This window comes from Mauremys reevesii, linkage group 9, assembly GCF_016161935.1.
Source record: "Mauremys reevesii isolate NIE-2019 linkage group 9, ASM1616193v1, whole genome shotgun sequence".
Lineage (NCBI taxonomy): Eukaryota > Metazoa > Chordata > Testudines > Geoemydidae > Mauremys > Mauremys reevesii.
The window spans coordinates 57,750,121-57,772,740 of NC_052631.1; the positions used below are offsets into that span (position 1 = coordinate 57,750,121).

Below are 22,620 nucleotides of genomic sequence, written 5' to 3' on the forward strand. Positions count from 1 at the left end.
GGGGCGTGTGTGTGTATGTGTAGGGAGTTTGGAGGGATGGGTGTATATATGTGTGTGTAGGCGGTTTGGAGGGGTGTGTGTGTGTGTAGGATGTTTGAAGGGGTGCGTGCACGTGTGTGTATGTGTGTGTGTAGGGAGTAGGGTGACCAGATCACCCAGGTCAAATATCGGGACATGGGGGGTGGGGGGACAGGGACAGAGGGGAAAAAAATGGCGGCAGAGCAAAAAAAAAAAAAAATCCCCCACCCCCAATTCCTCCTCCCTCCGCAAGCGCTGGAGGGAGGCCCGGGAGACTCAGGGGAGCACGGGGCTGGGGTGAGTGTGAGTCTGGCCTGGCCCCAAGCAGGCAGGACTCGGGCGCGGTACCTGGAGGGAGAGTAGGGGGCGGCCTGCAGGGCCAGGCGGCGGTTGTTCTCCCCACCTGGGCAGCGGGACTTGGGAGCAGCCGCTGCTGCAGCTCCCACTGCCGCGGGGGGAGGAAGCGGCCGCTGGCCAAGCTTGGCTGCTGCGGCTCTAGTACCCATTAACCCCCTGAGCCCGGGCCTGCTGCGGGGACCCAGCGCGCACCCAGCCCTTGGCCAGTCGCGTCTGGGCTGGCTGCCCAGCTGGTGCAATCCCGCGGGCGGCCCCGGAGTGGGGGCAGCAGGCCCCAGCCCCCCCATCCCGCTTGGGTCCCGCAGGAGAACGAATGGGGCTGGGCTGCCGATGCCTTCGCTGCAGGATTGCACCAGCCGGGCAGCCAGCCCAGACACGACTGGCCAGGGGCTGGGCGCAGCGTGCGCGCTGCTGGGTCCCTGCAGCAGGCCCGGGCTCGGGGGGTTCTGGCCCGGGCGCCAAAGCCGCAGCCGCTGAGCGCCACGTGCTTGGCCGCTTCCTCCCCCCGCGGCAGTGGGAGCTGCAGCAGTGGCTGCTCCCGAGTCCTGCTGCCCAGGTGGGGAGAACAGCCGCCGCCTGGCCCTGCGGGCCGCCCCCCTACTCTCCCTTCAGGTACCGAGTCCTGCCTGCTCGGGGCCAGGCCAGACTCACACTCACCCCGGCCCCGCACGCCCCTGCATCTCCTGGGCATGGCATGCTTGGCAAGAGGCGGGGATTTGGGGAGGGAGCCAATGGGGGAAGGAGGGGGCAGAGTCAGGGCGGGGGAGGGCGCGAGCCCTTCTGGGCTCCGGAGCCTTTGCTTGTTTGTCCAGTGTCCCGACCTAACATTGGTCGGGACGTGGGACAAACAAGCAAATATCGGGACAGTCCCGATAAAATCGGGACGTCTGGTCACCCTAGTAGGGAGTTTGGAGGGGGTGTGTGTGAAACATCCCAGTCTGGCAATGGCCTGAATAGCTTGAGGGCACTGTAGATGTGGTGGTGGAGAAACTGGGGCTGAATTGCTCACTGCCTCTTTCTTTAGCCCATCCACAGCGCAAATGGCTGGTGCCTGCAGGCATCAGAGGCTATTATTAATTTCACTTAACAATGTCTCCTTCCTTCATAAGTGAAACCTACCTGAATCCAGGAGTTGCCGCTGTCAGTGCTCCAAGCATTGACAGACCCTGAATAATCTAACCGGGCCAGCCTAGGCGCCCATTGACCTGTGGAAGAAGAACACAAGAGAGATGGGGAAGCCATTGGGTGAGTTCACACACTGCCATGGAAAGACAGGCGTGGTGACTACAGCACCAGCAGCAGTCAGAGCACCTCACTCAGTGAGACTGTCTGCCTGTCCCTCACTGTTCAGACCTGGTTCAATGTCAGATGGGAACTCTGGGCTTAGATTAAAAAGACAGAGCAACACGGAGTCTGGGTAACCCCCACTCAGGCATTTTTGTGCAACAAAGCCCTGCTTCCCCCATTTACCCTCCCTTTAACAGTGGCCACCATCCTGCCAAGGGACTGGGTCTCCCCATGCATCACATACTGTCTGGACTGTAAAGGGCTGTAGGAGGGAGGGATAGTTCAGTGGTTTGAACATTGACCTGCTAAACCCAGGGTTGTGAGCTCAATCCTTGAGGGGGCCATTTAGGGATCTGGGGCAAAAATCTGTCTGGGGATTGGTCCTGCTTTGAGCAGGGGGTTGGACTAGATGACCTCCTGAGGTCCCTTCCAACCCTGATATTCTATGATCTTCTTGTGTAGAGAAACAAGCATCTTGGCCACATTTCTGCTATAACAATGGCTAATGGATTCTCACTAGACTCCTCTGGGGGCTGGAGGAGGGTGCTCTCAGCTGACAGAAGAGGTGTTTGCTGGCCACTGCAGGCAGGGAAAGCTGAACTTGAGATGAAGTAGTGAACTAAACAGTGAGGGACAGGCAGACTGTCTATTGCAGATGCCTCATCTCATAGAATCATAGAATTCAAGATCAGAAGGGACCATTATGATCATCTAGTCTGACCTCCTGCAAGATGCAGGCCACATAAGCCGATCCACCCACTCCTTAAGCAAGCGACCCCTGCCCCATGCTTCGGAGGAAGGCGAAAAACCTCCAGGGCCACTGCCAATCTACCCTGGAGGAAAATTCCTTCCCGACCCCAAATATAGCAGTCAGCTGAACCCCGAGCATGCGGGCAAGACTCTCCAGCCATACCCTCTGGAAAAAGGCTAACAATATCCTATCATTGACCCATTGTACTAATTACCAGTGTGGCACTTAATTGACCTATTGACTAAGCCCGTTATCCTATCATACTATCTCCTCCATAAACTTATCTAGCTTAATCTTAAAGTCATGGAGGTCCTTCGCCCCCACTGTTTCCTTCGGAAGGCTGTTCCAGAATTGCACTCCTCTGATGGTTAGAAACCTTCATCTAATTTCAAGCCTAAATTTCCTGACTGACAATTTATATCCGTTTGTCCTCGTGTCCACATTAGCACTGAGCTGAAATAATTCCTCTCCTTCCCTGGTATTTATCCCTCTGATATATTTAAAGAGTGCAATCATATCTCCTCTTATCCTTCTTTTGGTTAAGGAAAACAAACCGAGCTCCTCAAGTCTCCTTTCATACGACAGGCTTTCCATTCCTCGGATCATTCTAGTGGCCCTTCTTTGTACCTGTTCCAGTTTGAATTCATCCTTCTTAAACATGGGAGACCAAAACTGCACACAATACTCCAAATGAGGTCTTACCAACGCCTTATATAACGGGACTAGCACCTCCTTATCCCTACTAGAAATACCTCGCCTAATGCATCCCAAGACCGCATTAGCTTTTTTAACGGCCACATCACATTGCCTACTCATAGTCATCCTACGATCAACCAGGACTCCTAGGTCCTTCTCCTCCTCCGTTACTTCCAACTGGTGCGTCCCCAGCTTATAACTAAAATTCTTGTTAGTCATCCCTAAATGCATAACCTTACACTTCTCACTATTGAATTTCATCCTGTTACTAATACTCCAGTTTACAAGGTCATCCAAATCTCCCTGGAGGATATCCCGATCCTTTTCTGAATTTGCAATACCTCCCAACTTGGTGTCATCCGCAAACTTTATCAGCCCACTCCTACTCTTGGTTCCCAGGTCAGCGATAAATAGATTGAATAAAATCGGACCCAAAACCGAACCTTGAGGAACTCCACTGGTAACCCCCCTCCAACCCAACAGTTCCCCCTTCAATACGACCCTCTGCAGTCTCCCCTTTAACCACTCCTTATCCACCTCTGGATTTTCATTTCGATCCCCATCTTTTCCAATTTAACCAGTAATTCCTCATGCGGTACCGTATCAAACGCCTTACTGAAATCAAGATATATTAGATCCACCGCATTTCCCTTGTCTAAAAAATCTGTTACTTTCTCAAAGAAGGAGATCAGGTTGGTTTGGCACGATCTACCTTTCGTAAAACCATGCTGTAATTTGTCCCAGTTGCCATCGGCCTCATGCTCCGTAACCACTCTCTCCTTTAAAATTTTTTCCATGACTTTGCATACTACAGATGTTAAACTAACAGGCCTGTAGTTACCCGGGTCACTTTTTTTCCCCTTCTTGAATATAGGAACTATATTAGCTAATCTCCAGTCAAACAGTACAACCCCCGAGTTTAGAGATTTATTAAAAATCATCGCTAATGGGCTTGCAATTTCACTCGCCAATTCCCTTAATATTCTAGGATGTAGATTATCCGGGTCCCCCGATTTACTTCCGTTTAGCTGTTCAAGTTTGGCTTCTACCTCAGATACCGTAATGTCTACCCCCATATCTTCATTCCCATCAGTCCCTCTATCACTATTCCTTAGCCCTTCATTAGCCTCATTAAAGACCGAGGCAAAATATTCTTTCAGATATTGTGCCATTCCAAGATTATCCCTAATCTCCACTCCGTTTAAAGTTTTAAGTGGTCCCACTTCTTCCTTCTTGGTTTTCTTCCTATTTATATGGCTAAAAAACCTTTTGCTATTGGTTTTAATCCCCTTCGCTAGGTCCATCTCCACCCGGCTCTTTGCCTTTCTCACTGCTTCCCTACACCCTCTGACCTCAATAAGGTAGGTTTCTTTGCTGATCCCTCCCATTTTCCACTCCTTGTACGCTTTCTGTTTTTTCTTAATCACCCCTCTAAGACGCTTGCTCATCCAGCTCGGTCTAAAACTGCTACCTACGAGCCGTTTTCCCTTTCTCGGGATACATGCCTCTGACAACTCCTGCAACTTCAACCTGAAGTAACCCCAGGCGTCATCTGCCTTTAGATCCCTAAATATGTTAGTCCAATCCACTTCCCTAACTAGTCGCCTTAATTTAGTAAAGTTAGCCCTTTTGAAATTGTATACCTTAGTCTCAGATGCAATTTTGATTATCCTCCCATTTATTTTGAAACGAATTAGCTCATGATCACTCGAGCCAAGGTTGTCCCCTACAACTATTTCCTCAACAAGATCCTCGTTACTCACCAAAATCAGATCTAAAATGGCATCCCCCCTCGTCGGTTCAGCAACTACTTGATGAAGGAATTCATCAGCTATCACGTCTAGGAAAAGCTGAGCCCTATTATTATTACTAACTAATAATAACTGTGGTTGCAGTGGAATCATCCCAGGCATAGAAGGTAAGGGATAAAATCACCAAGGCAAAGCAATGCAGCATGTTGAGGCCTCTAGGAATCAAGAAAGGGTTTGAAACCCAGTTGAAGGGGCCAGGGAAGAAGGCATTCTAGAGCTGGGCCCTCAGAGCCAATGGTATGGCCTTTGCCAGCCCCTATCTGCCCCCACCACAACTCCTTCAATGCCGGGATGGTATCCAGCAGGCAGGGGCGGCTCTAGACGTTTCGTCGCCCCAAGCACGGCGGCACGCTGCGGGGGGCGCTCTGCCGGTCGCCAGTCCCGCAGCTCTGGTGGACCTCCCGCAGGCGTGCCAGCAGAGGGTCCGCTGGTCCCGCAGCTCGCCTGCCGCCCTCCCGGTGACCGGCAGAGCGCCCCCCGCGGCATGCCGCCCCAAGCACACGCTTGGCGTGCTGGGGCCTGGAGCCGGCCCTGCCAGCAGGAGGCAGGAACCATAAAAAAGGCTTTGCTCGACTAGCAAAGTTGATTGAGTAGGTCAGGCCTTGCTAGCATGTGTTTGCTAAGCCTGATGAAAACTTGACCTTCTTCCTGGTCACGAGGCCAGAAAGTCCAGCACTCACCGTACTGCCCCGATGCTGTGATCTGAGCATCTGCAATGTTCCCGGAAGCCAGGCCAAGGGGGTTCTGGCACTCTGCAACAAAGGGGAAGAGAGAAGAAAGAAAATTGATGGGCTAGAAGCTAAGGCCTAGGTGAGCCTTCAGTCTTGGATGCTGAGTTAGGTTCCCAAGTCTGGCTCAGCACAGCAGCCAAGGAGCCCATACAGCACTGCTTGCTTTGCACCATGGTGTGTATTTCAAACCATGTATTTGCTAGATTCACATCTTGGAGCCTCCCCTGGGGCTGGTGGCCATGGTACTCAAGTGAGATCACCTGCCATAAGGGCGCTCAGTTAGTGCTGGGCCAACCTTTCAGAACAAACCCACAACCCAAGACAAGTGGGGGCTTGGTACAAACCTAGAGGTCAGGCAAGGCTTGCTGAAAGGTGCACCAAGTTCTGTGGGGCTTCGTGTGAACCTGGGCCAAGTTTCCAGCCACAGCTGGGCTTCAGGGGGTGGGCCCTTCAAGATTTGGAGAGTAAATCACATGATACCCAGTAGTTTCAACTAAGAACCAGGCCAACTTGGCAGATTCAGTTAAGCATCATTGAACTTCTTGACTCACTGGAACCTGGATTCCAAATTGAAACTCAGGAGGTGGGAACCCACATGAACCAAGACAGACAACGGCTTGTGCCAACACTGGAGAATTCAAAGGGCTAAGTTCCCCCCATCTCAGTTCTGATCCTGTCCTACTATCTGTGACCCACCACCCTGCACAGCTAGGGTATTGAAAGCATCCCAGGATGGCAATACTCGAGCCAATGCCACTTCATTGTGCTACAATGTCGCCATGTGATGGTGCGATGCTGTAGATCAATAGTGCTAACAGTCACTGTGCAGTGCAGATATCAAGAGGCATCACAGTACAGTGACATGACAAGTCTCTCCTGGAAGTTTTGATGGGGGTTGAATTTAAACACAGTGTCAGACATCTTAAACTCGCTTTAAAGGGGAGGTAGAACCATGAACCCTTGCTTTTTGCCAGCACCATAGTGACAATACTAAATACAGCAAGATCAGAGAGAAAACCTCCACCCAGCCTTAGTTGTTAGTGACCCTAACTGCTACAGCTATCACAGGGGACCCCAAAAGCCTGAACTCAGGTCCTGGCATGTAAGTAAGGTAGGAATTGATTTTCTAGCATTTTAAAAAAATATTTTCTGATTTTGACCCTTGCGGATGACATCAGCTTTTATTATTGGTTTATAAGCCAATCCAGGATGGTATCTCAGACAGCCCTCTGATACACTCTCCTCTCGTTGGGTCACTGGTGTGACAACTGTGTTGACAAATGTCTCTTCCGTGTACTGATGTCTGGCTCCCAGGCCTGTTGTTGTGAGGCAGTTTCTTTTAAACACAAGTTTCTAAGAACATCTTGGCTGACACCTCCTATCTTTTAAAGTCCCTTTGCTGCTCTGCGGAGCACTGAACTGTTTATTTCCATTATAACTTAGACCCTTAAAAAATCATAGAACTTGACACTGTCTTTTCATGTCAAGCCCTTTCTAGTAAAAAGTGGATTTTGAATCTTAAGTGGCTTTTAAATTTATCTTTAAACAAAGCTTTTTCTGGCTCACATTTAATGCTCCCTTAAGAAGAGGAAAGAGACCTTTACTATGTAAAGCCAACTATCCTACATCTTGGCAGGGGGTTAGACTAGATGACCCTTGTGGTCCCTTCTAAGCCTATGATTCTATGATTCTCTTAAGTATAACAAATCAATCCTTTCCTTCTGTTGTGAAATTAGTATTTAAAATGAGGTGGAAACTGATTTACACTCTTGAGCTGGCAAAGACTTTACTGCAATTCCAAACAGATTTTGCACTACTTTACATGGTAAAGAGTATTGCTGAACATGACAACCTGTGGCCAGCCTCTGTGACTCTCGGTGAGTCACGTTGCCTCTTTGTGCCTCCATTTACCTATCTACAAATGGGTATTTCTCTATTCAGTTAGCCAGCTGGATTGGCGCATGCAGTGGTGGTGATAAGTATATGCACATTTTTGTACGTGGTCCATAGCTTCTTAGGGTTTGAAAAATCAGACTGCTGGGGGCAAATTTTTAAAGGTGGTTCAAGCTGGCCTCCAGTTTTGCACCCATAGTCACATGCCCCCTATTGGATGGGGGTGTAATTCACTGCAGGTGTGAATGACAGTAGCTATCCTGCTGTCTCATCTGTAGGCTTGGTCAGGTGGTTAGATTGTTCAGTGCTGTAACTCTCATTCGCTCACAGCTGACTGAGGGTGAAAACTGGTGTGTCCAAGTTTGAGGGCTATGAGGGTAAAATATTCAAAAGCACCTAAGTGACCGGAGCCCTGTTCTCCAGAATGCCTTAGGCAGGTACTTCTGCACTTGTGAAAATGCTCCCCCCTGCTGTCTAACATGAAATTCTCAGGAGGTGAATGAAGAGTCAGCGAAGGTGACCAGGGCTGCCCAGAGAATTCAGGGGGCCTGGGGCAAAGCAATTTTGGGGGCCCCTTCCATTAAAAAAAAAGGTGCAATACTATAGAATACTATATTCTCATGGGGGCCCCTGCGGGGCCTGGGGCAAATTGCCCAACTTGCCCCTCCCACCCCGGGCTGCCTTGAAGGCGACTGTAGAACAAGAAGAGTCACTTACTCAGGTCATACACAAGGAACAGGGCGCTCATTCCAGCCTGCCGGTGCTCTCCAACCTCACACTCCACCCGCCAGATTCCCGGGTGGGAGGGGCGCATTTCCACCGTCTCAAAGACACCTGGGCGAGAAGAAGAGGAGGGACAGCAGAACGAAGGATTCTTTCTTTCTAGCGGATAAGAGCAGGCAGTGGGCAGATTGTGCTGCCATGATGCCAATTGCACTGGACTACTCAGAGTAAAGTACTGCCCAAGGGTGGTATGGGTGCCAGGCTGCTTCCTGAGCCTTAACAGAACATTGACTGGGTCAAATTGTTCCCTGGTGTAACTTCATCAAAGCCAGTGCAGTTAGACAGGAATGAGTTTGGCCCAATAAATGCACTTGAATTTGATACTTAATAATAATTAACAAAAATATGAATTGTTTGTATTACATTGCACTTACGAGCAGGGGCACCAGAATGGGAGAGCCAGGGGGCCACGGCCTCATCACTTTTTACCAGCCATAAAGCTGAGCAATGGGGGTTACTGGGTGGAGAGGAGTGAGCAGGGGGTGGGGTCTTGGGGGAAGAGGCGGTGCAGGGCGGGGACAGTGTGAGGGCAGGGGCTCACGGAGAAGGGATGGTGTGAGGGTGGGGCTTCGGGGGGGGGAACGGCCAGTGTGGGGGCTGGGCCTGGGGGTAGTACAGCACTGGGATGGGGCCACGGTTTTGGCGCCTGTGGCCCCCGCCACTTTTAGGGTGCTTCCACCACTCATTCCTAGGAGCCCTAGTCATGGACAAGGAGCTCATTGTGCAAAGTGCTGGACAAACAGAACAAGACTCTTCAAAGCCAGTAAGGCATCACGAGCTAACGGCCAGTTGGATCCATTTCTTCGAGGCAGGGTTGGTTCCAGGGCCTGTTTCTCAGGCTGAGAGGCAGGGGCAGGGGCGCCCTAGGCACCAGCAAAACAAGCTGGTGCCTAGGGCGGCAAAATCTAGGGGGCGTTCCCTGCGGCCGGGGGGGGGCGGCAGGCTGGGCCGGCGGACCTGCCGCAGTCATGCCTGCGGGAGGTCCACCGGAGTCCCGGGACGACCGGACCTGCCGCAGGCATGACTGCAGAGGGGGCGCTTGTCCCGTGGCTCGGCTGGACCTCCCGCAGGGATGACTGCGGCAGCTCAAGCGGAGCCGCTGGACCCATGAGCCGTCCGCAGCCGCGAGAGGTCCAGCCGAGCCACGCGGGACCAGCGGTCCCTCTGCAGTCATGCCCGCGGGAGGTCCGCTGCTCCGGCGGCTCCGGGGCGCCTCCCGCGCATGACTGCTTGGGGCGGCCAAAAACGTAGAGCCGCCCCTGCTGAGAGGCACTCATCTATTTAGGTACCCCTTGATGTCAGGATGGTGCCATATCCACCCTAATCATAGTGCATCAGTTGCACTACGCTAGATGGGCACTCTTTGGAGCTAGGCTGCTGGCATGCCTGCTTCTCCTGCATCAGTCCTTTCCAGGAGACAGGTTAGCTCCCAGCACCTGGGTCAGCTCTTACCAGGATAGAGGTTGTAGACTCCCATTCGATATTCGTGGTTCGTCCTGATGGCAAACTGTTGCCCATGAAAATAGACCGAGTGGATGTCCTCAGTGCCGCCCACATTCAGCAGGTACCATCGCACCCTTTGGTGCTGAGCCATCACCAGCCCAGGCAGTGCGTCCATCACGTAACCATTGATAGCTGGAGGAGAAGAGCACACTTGGGACGTGCTGTGGCAGGGGAGTGGTTCAAAGTCTGCAGATAGCAGCAGCCACGCTGGAGTGGGCTGAGGTCCCTTTTGCTGTTATCCAGGGGATGGGCAAGGAAGAGGATTCTGGAGCTCTGCTAGTCAGACTGCTGCTGTAACAGTAGCCCCTGCAGAGTTTCCCTCCTACATGGGCTGGCTGGGTAGGGAGGGAAGAGAAGCCGGAGCTCTTACCATGGAAGTAGCTGGTCCTTCTAAAATCAGGATCATCCGGCTGGCTCTGGCAGAGGGGTGGGCAGTTCCTCTCCATGTTCTCGGCGAGATACCAGCTTTTGGTCTCATCGAAGATAGTGAAGAGCAGCGAGAACTCCTGCACCTCCAGCTGCCTCCTGAAGGCAGGGCTCAAGATGCCAGGGCGGCAGATAAGCAGCGGCCCAACCAGGCCAGAGTGCAGATCCTTCTCCTAGGAGGGGAAAATAACCACAGAGTAATGGGAATGTAGAGTCCACTCCTAACTTCCACCCCATCCACAATGCCACAATGTGGCTACTCAGAACTACATTAACCACTGTCAGGCAGGACTCTGGAAGTGGGTGCTTCATCCCAGGATGGCTCTCTCTGTGCCTGTCAGACTCCAGCAGTGCCCTGTGAGTGCTAACCAAACTCCAGCAGCATGTGTGGCCTCAGACTAGACAGACAGGTGAAGAGGCCTTGGCTATGAACACTCCCAACTCACAGCTGAAAAGCCAAGAAATGGAGAGGAGCAAGGCGCGTGCAGAGCCTGGTGCTGGGAGTGGGAGAGGCATGCTGGGTTTCAGCAGGGGGCAGAAGCCCCCTCCCTCTCTGATCCCAATCTGACATGGGGGAGTAACGCACACTTAGAATTGCTCTGATTTGATTTATAGTTCTGACTCGCTGGGTTCCCTTCCCAGCTCTGCTGCTGATGCAATGCCTGACCTCGTGCAAGTCGCTTAGTCCCGCTGTGCCTCAGTTGCCCCACCTGAAACACTTTGGACAATGGTACAGGATGTTGTGAGCATTAGTTAGTCTGTGGCTGAGAAGGACCAGATTTTTAAGTCTGACGGCTGCTCTATCCATAGCCTGCACGGGGCCAGTCATAAGGATGCCCCAGACATCCCCCCTGCATGGCTCTGCACTGCCTAAGGACTCACCAAGGCAGGGGAAGTTTTGTACCTCTGGGTCACACAAGCAGCCAGAGAGGGACTGAGGATCTGGCCTGTGAAATGTGACCAGGTGTTAGGAAAAGCTTTCTAACTCTCAGGGTGACTAAGCTCTGGAACAGGCCCCCATGGGAGGTTGTGGGATCTCCATCACTGAAGGTTTTTAAGACCAGGTTGGACAAACACCTGGTCTAGAGTTCCTTGGTTCTGCAGGGGCCTGGACTTGATGACCTATCGAGGTCCCTTCCAGCCCTACGTTTCTATTTCTACACACTCTCAGACCCATTCACCAATGGCCTGATGAAAGCCCCCATCAATGTGTCACAGAAATATCCTATGCAGTAGTGTCCCAGGCACCAACCCCCTTGGGTCTGCATGGAACAGGGGGGCTGGGATTCTGGCTGAGAGGCAGCTGAGGGAAGAGATGGCTAGCGGAGAGACCAACAGGTTTCTCATACATGGTTCCCACCTACCAGGTTAACGCTGGAGAAGTAAGCCCAAGCCTTGCAGTCAAACTCATTGACAGTGGGTGCCATCTGGGGCAGCACCTTCCAGGAGTACTCGCGGAGTTCGCCGGGCTGCACTGCTTCCTGGCTGGGTGTGTTGTTTTCCCCCAGGCCTCCTTGGTAGGGCGAGAGGTTGGAATGGAAGGAGTAAGGCCGGGAAGCTAGGTTCTTGAAGCTAACCTGCACCGTGGGGGGAAAGAAGCAAAGAGAAGGGTTACATTCCTTGTGGGGGGAATCTTGGAGTCGGGGCACTGCCTACACTCCTTCCCTGGGTGGGGCACTGGCTATTCCCCATACCCTTCCTGCTGTTGTTCTTTAGTGAAGCCCAGTGGGACAGATCCTAGCCTCAGTTCTGCTTGTGCATCTCTTACTGGAGTCGCTGGGAAAGGTACATGTGTTTTTATGGGCAGGATGTGTGTTTTCTCCACAGTGTCAGTCAAACACAGGCCAGTCCTTGCCACTGCTTTTTCCCCGAGCTCCAGCCTCTGGCTCCATACTACCTGGTCTTTTCTTCTTCCCCAGTTCAGGGTTGTGCCGCCCCCTATTGTATGTGTTAGCAGAGTCTGCATGAGCTCTCCCCTGACATCTAGTGGTGAGCTGTGGAAAAGGACTTCAGGAGCTGATCTCGTTTGCATGGACGAACCCACCCTGCCTAGGTGCTCAGCATGATGTGATTACGGACTAGATGACTTCCTGAGGTCTCTTCCAACCCTAATCTTCTATGATTGCTTGTCCAAATGATCGCTTGTGCTTGGTGTTGGCTCCCCGGTCTGTTATTGGAGCAGGAGAAATAAAGGGTTGTTATCCTTGTTGTGTGAACCGAGGGCTGGAGAACTGTACCTGGCATACCCTGATGAAAGGACTCACTCTCAACTGAACGGCACTCGCTAGGCAGGGGACATGGGTTCCAAAGCCCAATGAGTTGAGAAAGGGTGGAGATAAGTATGTGTATTTGGTGGGGTGGGTCTTGTTTAAGGGTCCTAAGCACCATTTGACTCTCTCTCTCTCTCTCTCTGGTATAATAAAAGAACTAATTTAGACTCGTGTCTTATTACGTGCTACAGAGCTGAAATCACTAATACCTAGGTGTAAGTATTAGACCTACTTTGGGACTGCCTAGTGTGCACCAACTGTGAAGCTCCTGCACTAACAGCTGAAATCACTGGCCTAACCTATGTGGGCCCTGAAGACACCTTGGTGAGTGGCTAGCTGGGTGGCTGGTGGAGAGGACCAGAGCAGAGCCCCTTAAAGAGGTGTGGCAATCGGCTGGTGGGGTGATGAGCAAATGCCTGAGCAGCAGAGCGTGTAAGGTGCCTCCTTATACCCTCTTCCACCCAGGGTGGGAGGTGAACTCTGTGGATGAACCTCTGAACTCTGGGGCTGCACTGGCCAAAAGACAGCAACTGTGAGTGGGGTGCAGAGAAGGGACGGGCACGTTAAAGGGACTTTTTGGTTGCTGGACTTAAGAACCTGAGGGGAAAAGGACACTGCCCAACTTACTTCAGGGTGGGTCTTTTGCTCATGGTTTATGTTTATCCCTAGTTGTGGGATTTTCCCAAATTAAGGCTGAGTTACTTCCCTCCTTTTATTAAAAGTTTTTGCTACACTCAGACTCTGTGCTTGCGAGAGGGGAAGTATTTCCTTTTAGAGGCGCCCAGGGGGTGTTGGGTAATTGTCCCAGGTCACTGGGTGGGGGCTCCAGATTATTTTGTGTTGTACTGGTGAAAAGGAACCCCTAGATACTGAAACTGGCCCTTGCTGCTGCTGGCTTCACCTGGCAGAAGGGTTACATATGCTAAGAATTTCCCTCTTCCTTGATACATATGATGAGTACAGGTCTCATCCACACTGGACTGGGGGTGTGTCTTTGGACTCAGTTTCAGCCAGTCAGCAAGAATGGACCCCAGCCTGAGTCCCAGCTTTGCACACTGCCCAGCCAAACTCGCACTATCACCCAGCTCAGCTGGAGCTGTGTGGCAAAAGAGGCCTTGTTTGCATGAGCAAATTGCACCGGTTTAGCCTAAGGTGTGAACTGAAGGTGATCCAGTTTCAAACTCTTTTGTGGATGCTGTTATTTGGGTTTAGCTTGAGTCCAGTTGGAACAAGTTGATGCTAAACTGAAATAGGCCCCTCTTAAACCAAAATAAGAGTGTCCACACAGGAGTCTGCACTAAATAGATAGGTTTAGCAATCTATTAAACTGATGCAACTTGCTCATGTAGGCAAGGCCTGAGTTTATACATGATTCCTCAGTTTGGTCCCCTGCTCTTTAGCAGAGCCTGATTGCACTTGGGGACTTGGGTGTCTCCCATGGGAGCCATTGTGAATCCCAGTTATCTTTCTTTCCTTCCCTGCTCCTTCTGCCTTTTCAGAGGCTCTTTCCCTGAAGTGCCATGTGGGATTTCTACGGAGACTGCTCTTGTGATCAGGAGACCTTCATCTGTGACCTGGACCTGCTAAATGACCTTGGCTGAGCCACTTCACTGCTCTGTGCCTCGGTTTCCCCTCCCAGCCTTTGTCTATGTGCATTGTGAGCTCTTTGGGGCAGGGACCATCTCTCACTATCAGTCTGAGCATCACAAGGGGGCCCTGATCTCAGCGGGAGCCTCTAGGTACCACAGCCCAGCTCCTCACAGATATCTAGGTGCTGATCAATGGGAGTTAGGTGCCTGAACACCTTAGAGGAGCTGGGACTGTGTTAGCCCCACAGAATACCCTTGCATTGTCAGCACAATGAGAGCCAACACATCCAAGGAACTGCAGGGGAGTAAAGTGAATGTGACAGATCTCAGCCATGGCCCTTGATTGGCAGTTTTCTAACTCCAGCCTATGGTGCAAGACAGGCCTTTGGTGCTAACAGGTCCCGGCACAAGAGGTAGCAGGAAGACCCACCTAGAACTAAAGAGGGACAGCTTTGCACTGGGAACGTCCTAACTCCTTTTAAGGAAATGGGGATTTTCCTTTTCAGTCTCACTCACCATTATGACATCATCAACTTCTGCCCTGATGTATGGCCCCAGGATTCCCAAGTGCTCGTCCAGCTCCCCACGTGCCAGCGGCTGGGTGAAAGAGTTGTCCAGGTACCCTCGGAAAACCACTTTCTTGTACCGCTGGAAGGGCTTTCTCCAGCCCCTACTGGGGCCGCTGCAAGAACAAGAAAGGACCACACCCTGTGGGAAGGCACCAGCCAGGCTTGATGAGTGGAAGGCTTGAGGCATGGACATTGGAATCTGGGCTCTGTTGGCATTGTGATCTCGCTATATACCTGCTCAGGCAGAGAGTCTGAATGTAGAGCCAAGCCAGGAGCCACAGGGCTCCGACTGGCCTTCAAGAGGCAAAGCATGAACTGACTGTGACAGTGATCTATGTAGCTGTCAAGACATGTCGGTAGAGCCCTGCAAATCTGTGGCTATCTGCTTTATATCCACGGACTGTTTTGCAGATACAGATTGTATCAGCACAGGGCTCTACATGTCAGCATATTCTCTCTGGTGCAGCTCTTCTTTGACTGGAATCCATTCAGAAGCCCAGGGACTGAGGTACAGTCAGGTACAGGGCCGCCCAGAGGATTCTGGGGGCCTGGGGTCTTCGGCAGCGGGGGGCCCTTCCGTTCCGGGACCCGCCACCGAAGTGCCCCGAAGACCCACGGCGGGGACCCCGCCGCCGCCGAATTACCGCTGAAGCGGGACCTGCCACCGAAGTGCAGCCCGGTCTTCGGCAGTAATTTGGCAGCGGGGGGCCCCCACCGCGGGTCTTCAGGGCACTTCGGCGGCGGGTCCTGGAGCGGAAGGACCCCCCGCCGCTGAATTACTGCCAAAGACCGAGCTGAACTTCGGCGGCGGGTCCTGCTTCGGTGGTAATTCGCCAGCGGGGGATCCTTCCACCCCGGAGCGGAAGGACCCCCCGCCGGCGAAGACCAGGAGCGGAAGAAGCTCCTGGGCCCGGCCCCGCAAGAGTTTTCCGGGGCCCCCAGAGCGAGTGAAGGACCCCGCTCCAGGGCCCCCGAAAAACTCTCGTGGGGGCCCCTGTGGGGCCCGGGGCCTGGGGCAAATTGCCCCTCTTGCCCCCCCTCTGGGCGGCCCTGGTCAGGTACTTACAGAAGCTCCAACCTTCGCTGTCTTGGACCCTCTCTAGGTTCTGAGTGTTTAGTGCTCATAGCCATGCTGGAGAGCAATCCAAGTGGGGTAGCATTCAGACTGAGAGAAGAGGAGGTAGCTGAGAGTATCCCTATCTTCATCTCGCAGGTGTTTCGCTGGCCCCTCCTCTGAGTCAATTGTTTGGAGCATGGCTGTGGCCAGCTCAGCAGCCACACAGCACACAGTGCTCCACGGAGGATGCTCCCTTTGGCATCCCCCAGCAGTGTGGACAAACTGTCAAGTAGAGGACGAATCATAGACCAATGTGATGCTCATTCTTCAACTACATCTCCTTAGCATTGCCAGGTCTATAGGAAGCCAATGACTAAGTCTGCGGCTCCAACTCCTGGGAGGACACATTACAGCCAGAATCTTTGGGCTCAAGCTAGGGAGGACGTGAACTCCTCAACAAAGTGGAGCAGCAGGTAGCAGGGCAGAGTTCAGTTGACTGCTGCCAGTTGGGCTGCTACACTTGGAAGGAAGATCAAGCACTCAAGAGGAAGACAAGACTCTATCGGGGTAGAGCATCATGAATAGGACAGGCTGGGCTGGAACTCAATGTCTGTCTCATGGTGGGGCCTGTACCCTCATAGACTCATAGACTTTAAGGTCAGAAGGGACCATTATGATCATCTAGTCTGACCTCCTGCACAATGCAGGCCACAGAATCTCACCCACCCACTCCTGTAACAAACCCCTAACCTATGTCTGAGTTATTGAAGTCCTCAAATCGTGGTTTAAAGACCTCAAGGTGCAGAGAATCCTCCAGCAAGTGACCCACACCCCACGCTGCAGAGGAAGGCGAAAAACCTCCAGGGCCTCTGCCAATCTGCCCTGCAGGAAAATTCCTTCCCGACCCCAAATATGGCGATCAGTTAAACCCTGAGCATGTGGGCAAGACACACCAGCCAGCACCCAGGAAAGAATTCTCTGTAGTAACTCAGATCCCACCCCATCTAACATCCCCTGGATGGATCTCTAAGCCTTGTCTGGCTTTGTTCATCCATGCTGCTCTGTAGAAGGGGAAGCAATCAATAGGGTGGGAAAGATGCCTCATGCAAGGGGAAGGATGTGTCTGGTAAAACTTACTTAACTTTTAGAAAGTGTTGGGGTCTCTGGCTCTCATATTCCCACAGCACTTCGACAGCTGCAATGAAATACTGCTGGACCCTCCCAGTGAAGGTGCGCAGATCTTGGTCCTCCTCCCCATAGATGTCAAACTCGTCAGTGTCTCTTTCAGGTTTGCTGTAGTCATCATAGTCTGATTTTTCCTTCTGGGGCATTGAGATGTTGGACTTGACCATGTTGTTTAGGGCATTGGGTTCTCTAGGGGTGTCAAAATATTCCTCGGATCCAGGAGTCGAGCTCCTGTTCTTTGCTTTGCTGATGCTTTCCCTGCTGCTCTGTGTCCCATCTACCTCCTGCACCTCCTTCTTCCATTCTGGTGTCTGTATTTTACTACCTGACAGGGGAATGGCATCTTCCTTTTTAAACACTTGATTTTCTTGGTGGCTGTGCTTCAGCTTCCATTGGTCCCCTTTAAGGGTCTGATTGAGAGCCATGCCATCTTGGGGAAATGGATAGTTTCCTTTGGAGGCCTGTTTTGTCAGGATCTCTGAGGCCTCTTTGCTTGCTGGAAAATCCTTAGATTCAGTTCCTAATACTTGGTCCTTAACAGCACTAGATTTGAGCTCCCGCTGCAGTTTACCAAAGATCCACGTTTTCTTCAGCTCCTGCTGGTCCAAGGTGCTCACTTCCCCATCGGTCACATTTCCCTTGGGCTGCAAGCTCAAACGTGCCTCCCAATCAACACCCCTTTTATGCTGCATTGCAGTTACTGCAGGTGTCTCAATTCCACTCATTTGCCCCACAACCTGTGTTGAGATGGGGACCATACTCGTTGTGTGCTCTCCTGCAGATGCAGTGGGCTTTGTGTCTGCCTCAGTTCCTACCTCCTGTCCCTCTTTGGTAGTTTTCTCACTTGAATAGGCAGAGGTAGCACTAGTTTTCTCCTCCTCTGACTCTTCCACCTTGAGAAAGGAGTTACCTCTTCTCTGAGTTGTATCACTTTCACCTTGGTTGTCATAGTGTCCCTCTACTGCTGGTGGCTCATGACTGCTGGCATGGTGTTGAAGAGAAGCTGACACACTCCTGATATATCCTGTGGGGTTATCAGTGCCAGTTGCTCCATGATCTCTTGCTGTTGTGTCTACCAAGAGTGGCCTAGCAGCAAGGGGGTTTGCTCTGTCGTTGTCACTTATCTTGATAGTGCCTCTGAGCATAGCTCCGATTCCTCCTGTATGTTTGCCAGAGTTATGCCTTCCCTTCAATGCTCTGGCTTTATCCTCCAGTCCTTGTTGCACCTCTGTTTCTTCCAGTGAAGTTCCATGTGATTCCAGGGACCTCTTTTTTACATGAATGCTGCATCCCTGAGAGTTCTGGTCACAGGGCTTGTCAGCTGTCCTTTGCACTAGCTTTCCAGGGGTCTGGCTGTCCGAGTCCAACTCCATTCTCTTACCTTTATGGAGTGTTCCTTCTTTGTCTGATGAACTGGCCTCCAGGAGACCTGTATCATTTATCAAGTCCACTAGCTCTGCTGGAGGCACTTTCCTGTTGAGATAAACTTCCTCATTATCTAATAAGCTGTTGTTTTCATTTTTTGGCCCATCTAAACTTAGCGCAGTAACCTTGTGTTTCAGAAATGTGTCCTTGCTGCTTTGTAGAGGGGCCTTTTCAAGCTTCCTCTCATTGGCCATAACATTTAATTTGAGTAAGTCAACATTCTCCATTTCAGACATTTCCTTGCTTTCTGTAGCTTCTTGAAACTTTGTCCCCAGTATTAATTCATCGCTTTCTTGTGTAGTAACATAACTGGTGGCAAAAATGTCATTGCGGACCAGAAATGGTTTTTTTAGAAGGCTTGTACTGTTGGTAAGTTTATCTGGGGCTAGCCTGATGCTACTTTCTGCAGACAAGGAGTGTTCTACATTTGAAAGACCCAGACTATCACGAGATTTATCCTGTCCTGATTCATGGTCCAATGGACGGTTTTCTGCAAGGCTCAGATCTGCTGTATCATAGGTATCTAACAGCACAATGTTAGTCCTACCAAGGAGAAGATCTTTCTGATGTGGTGCAGGGGTCCTTTGAATTCCTGTATCATTTGAAGACTTCTCTACAGTCTTTTCAAAGAATACTTCTCCATTTGTAGCTGATGTGTTCTCCTGAAGCATGGTACCATGTGCTGGGCTATTTAACTTTCCTTCTTGAGAAGTTTCATAAGGACCCAGTGAAGCCTCTTTTTGAAGCCTGGTGTCATTTTCTAACCTAGTGTCCAGTTGTATCGGTGCACCATTGCTTTTAATAAATGCTTTCTCACTGTTCACATAGGTGATGACATGTATACTTGTGTTATCTGCTGACTTGTCTAATGATGTTGAAGTACTATTCCCTTTAAGGAAAGTGTTATCATTAGTTGATGAAGTCATTTCTGTAGCTATTGTATCATTCAGTGGTATGTGTGTCTTTAAAGATGTAATCTTGAATTCTAGAGGCATTTCATCATGTAATGGAATCCTTTCTTGAAACCTAGAATCATGTTTTGAGACATTCAGTTGCAGTGAACTATCATTCCCTTGAAGACCAGTTTCTTCAGCATTAAAAGAAGGTTCCTGATGGCCCATCACATGTGCTGATTCTTTTAATTGTGCCAAAGTAACATTTCCTTTAAGAATTTTTTCTAAGTTGGTTAATGGAGCAGTTAGTTGGAACATCACATTGTCTACTGACTTGTGCAGCTCTAAATTCTCTTTAGCCATCTCTACAGCTTGAATTGGTCTATGCTTTCCAAAGAAGAGAGTATCTCCTTCTGGATATGAGCCAGCTGCTGCAGCTCTTGCTGAACTTGTGTTATGATGGACCACTTCACTTAAGCTTGTTGAGTTTCCTTCAGAAGAAGGGTGTCCAAATCCTTGGTCAGGGCTAATCATTTCTGACAATCCTGCCTCTTCTGAGAGGGAATCATAAGATACTGGCTCAAAGCTAGTCTCTGTTTGAGAAGATAGGGAAAGGCCATGTAGATCGGACACCACTGATGTGCTGTTGGAAGAGGGGTCCGTGGAATTCTTCCTGCTGTTTTGAAGTCTGTTATTGAATTTGAGGGGCTGGCTGGGTTTTCTCAAGCAGGCTGTTAGCTGGGGGTTGAGCATCTCTGTTTCCTTTTCAGAAGAAGTGACATTACGATGCTTTCTCAGACACAGCCTGCGCCATCTTTTATTCTTGGGGAAGCCCCTAGGTTGAAGGCCATTGCCCTCATTTGTCAAGTAATCCGGTATCAACTCATAATCTTCCCCATAGGAATACAGTTCTGGATCAGTGTTGCACTTGGAGACTGTGAACTTTGCCCACATTCCTCTGTCTCTGAAGTCAGGATTTAGGCATGCCAGCATCCATATGCCTATCCCAGGAAAGGACAAAAGAACAGCATTAGTCCAACATTCCAGGAAATCTCAAGAGTTATCACCCAGCTGGTGCTCCCTCATTAGCAAGCTCTGTATTTTAAGAATGCTTATGGCATAAGCCAATGACAGTCTTGTTTCCACTCCCACACACACTGGGTTCACCTGTCATACATGTCTCCGTGTGCTGCAACATTTCTGGCAGTGTTCAGAATTAACCCTGGCAAGGATTTTTAATGGCTTTAATGCTCCCTAACAAACCTAATGAATTGAATGCATCCCTGGTACCATAACCTTTACCTGGTATGTCCCCAGGCTTCGGTGGAGAGTAGCTATGAAGTGGTTAATACAATGGCTGCAACTTTACATGTAGGTGCCAGTGGGATTCCAGAATCAACCCATCAAAGGTTTGGTTGGAGCTGTCAGATACACTACACTGGTTCTATGGTATAATGGTCAGCATTCTGGACTTTGAATCCAGTCATCTGAGTTCACAAATCTCAGAGGAGCCAATACTTGGTTGGTTGTGCAAGGGTGGCAGTGGATTCTCCATCACTGGCAATTTTTAAATCAAGACCGGCAGTTTTTCTAAGATCTGCTCTATTTCAAACAGGAATATTATGGGGCAGTTCTCTGGCCTATGTTCTGCAGGAGGCCCTTTGAATCTATGAACCTATGGTGCAGAATGTCTTCTGCACACGCTGATCTCCCGAGTCCCAGTCACATTTTTCTCCTGCTCAAGTTAAAAGAAATCAAAGCCCCTCTATCACAAAGCCTCTCTTCCCACCCCCCTACTCTGACCAGCTCATTCCTGCCTGGTCAACTCTGAACAGCCAAGACTGGATACAATAAGAATAATCTAGATTTAGATTGTTCTAATAGAGATTTAGATAATTCTCCCCATGAACTGTTTATTTCTGGATTCCCTCCCCTCTCCTTCACCAGAGAGGACAGGGCCTTCTCTTGCTTTGGGGGGCTGTGCTGGTCCTGGTCATCAAATAGGCTGGTGCCATTCACCCGTTCTAAATTCACTTACATAAATACAATTATGCCACTTTCTTATTCTCCCCAGGGTGGGCAAAGGGCCAAGGGTTAAGGCCACAAGCACAACTCTGAGTGACCAGTGCCCATGTGGCTGTTTCAAATCAGAAACAGGAAAAAGCTCAAGGGAAGCTGGCATTGATTGCACAGCACACTGGCATCATAACAGGCCTGACCCAACTCCCATAAAAGTCGGTGACTAGACTGCCTGTGCCACTGGGAATGTCTGATCCAGTGAGTGGGACAGGCAGGTTAGGGATGAGGAAGAAGAAAGGACAGCAGGTAAACTCTGAGATTAAATGACTGAGTTAAATATGTGGGCTGAGATCGGGCTAATTGCCTAAAGGATGTGGACACTGGGTTGTCATTCATTCCAATGGAGCCTGGGCACACACACCTTGGTGTGGCTTTGGCAATCTCAGCCATGATCCATGATGGGAATTATAGTTACTACATTCAAGCTGTTCAGTGACTTGTTTTAAGGGCTCAGCAGATACACTGACAGATGAAAGGTACATGGAGGAAACTGGACTGCAGCGCTGAGATGCACCAGATGCTAAGGGCTGCCAGATGGAATTAGGCTCATTCCACAGAACTGTCCCCAGCAGTGTTTCCATCCCTCACTAAGAGTGATTTTCCTGACACCAGCAGAAAGCCACAGGCCCAGCACATTGGGATTCACTATCATTTGGGAACTGGGATGGGAGGCTGGAACAAACTTGACAGAGCATATATGGAAGAATTTGCATGCATTATAACAACAAAAGCAGCAAAGAATCCTGTGGCACCTTATAGACTAACAGATGTTAGTCTATAAGGTGCCACAGGATTCTTTGCTGCTTCTACAGAACCAGACTAACATGGCTACCCCTCTGATACTATAACAACAAAAACACTTAAAATAATCTCAACTAGGCACTAAAATATAGTCTGTTCTCCAGCCACACATATTGTCAGTAAGATTTGTTCTGAGTTTTTAAAAGGCTGCAAGAATGTTGGGTGCTATTTAAAATTTAAATCTGTGTACATATGCTGTGCTGGGCTGATCTCACTGCAGTGTCATGCAATGGCATAACTCGTACTGGTAAAAATGTGGTGCTAATCTACCCAGGCTCTGCCCACAACTACAGAAAAGCTGAAATTCTGCTAAAACTATCAGCAGTGAACCAGTTAATGATGCTGGCATTGCAAAACCAAGTGGAAACCACAGCTGACTTAAAACAATTCAAGGCCTTCTCTATAAATTAAAAGAAACAAAACAAAAAAAAGGCACAAGCCTAATTTTAAAAAGAATAATTTGCAGATCACTTTGACAAGAAACAAACAACAAATT

At 50.3% G+C, this 22,620-nt stretch overlaps 1 protein-coding gene across 7 annotated transcripts in view; it reads right to left on the reverse strand.

The window, feature by feature from the left end:
• The window catches only part of F8 (coagulation factor VIII), a 106,034-nt gene that overhangs the window by 33,494 nt on the left and 49,920 nt on the right, over positions 1-22,620 (reverse strand). For all 7 annotated transcript variants that reach the window (XM_039487471.1, XM_039487469.1, XM_039487473.1 and 4 more), the window contains 8 exons: positions 16,879-20,245; positions 14,632-14,797; positions 11,621-11,833; positions 10,201-10,429; positions 9,780-9,962; positions 8,262-8,378; positions 5,601-5,672; positions 1,495-1,580 (listed from right to left, as the gene is read on the reverse strand). In XM_039487471.1, coding sequence (XP_039343405.1) covers positions 1,495-1,580; positions 5,601-5,672; positions 8,262-8,378; positions 9,780-9,962; positions 10,201-10,429; positions 11,621-11,833; positions 14,632-14,797; positions 16,879-20,245 — 4,433 coding nt within the window. The remainder of the gene's footprint in view (positions 1-1,494; positions 1,581-5,600; positions 5,673-8,261; positions 8,379-9,779; positions 9,963-10,200; positions 10,430-11,620; positions 11,834-14,631; positions 14,798-16,878; positions 20,246-22,620) is intronic.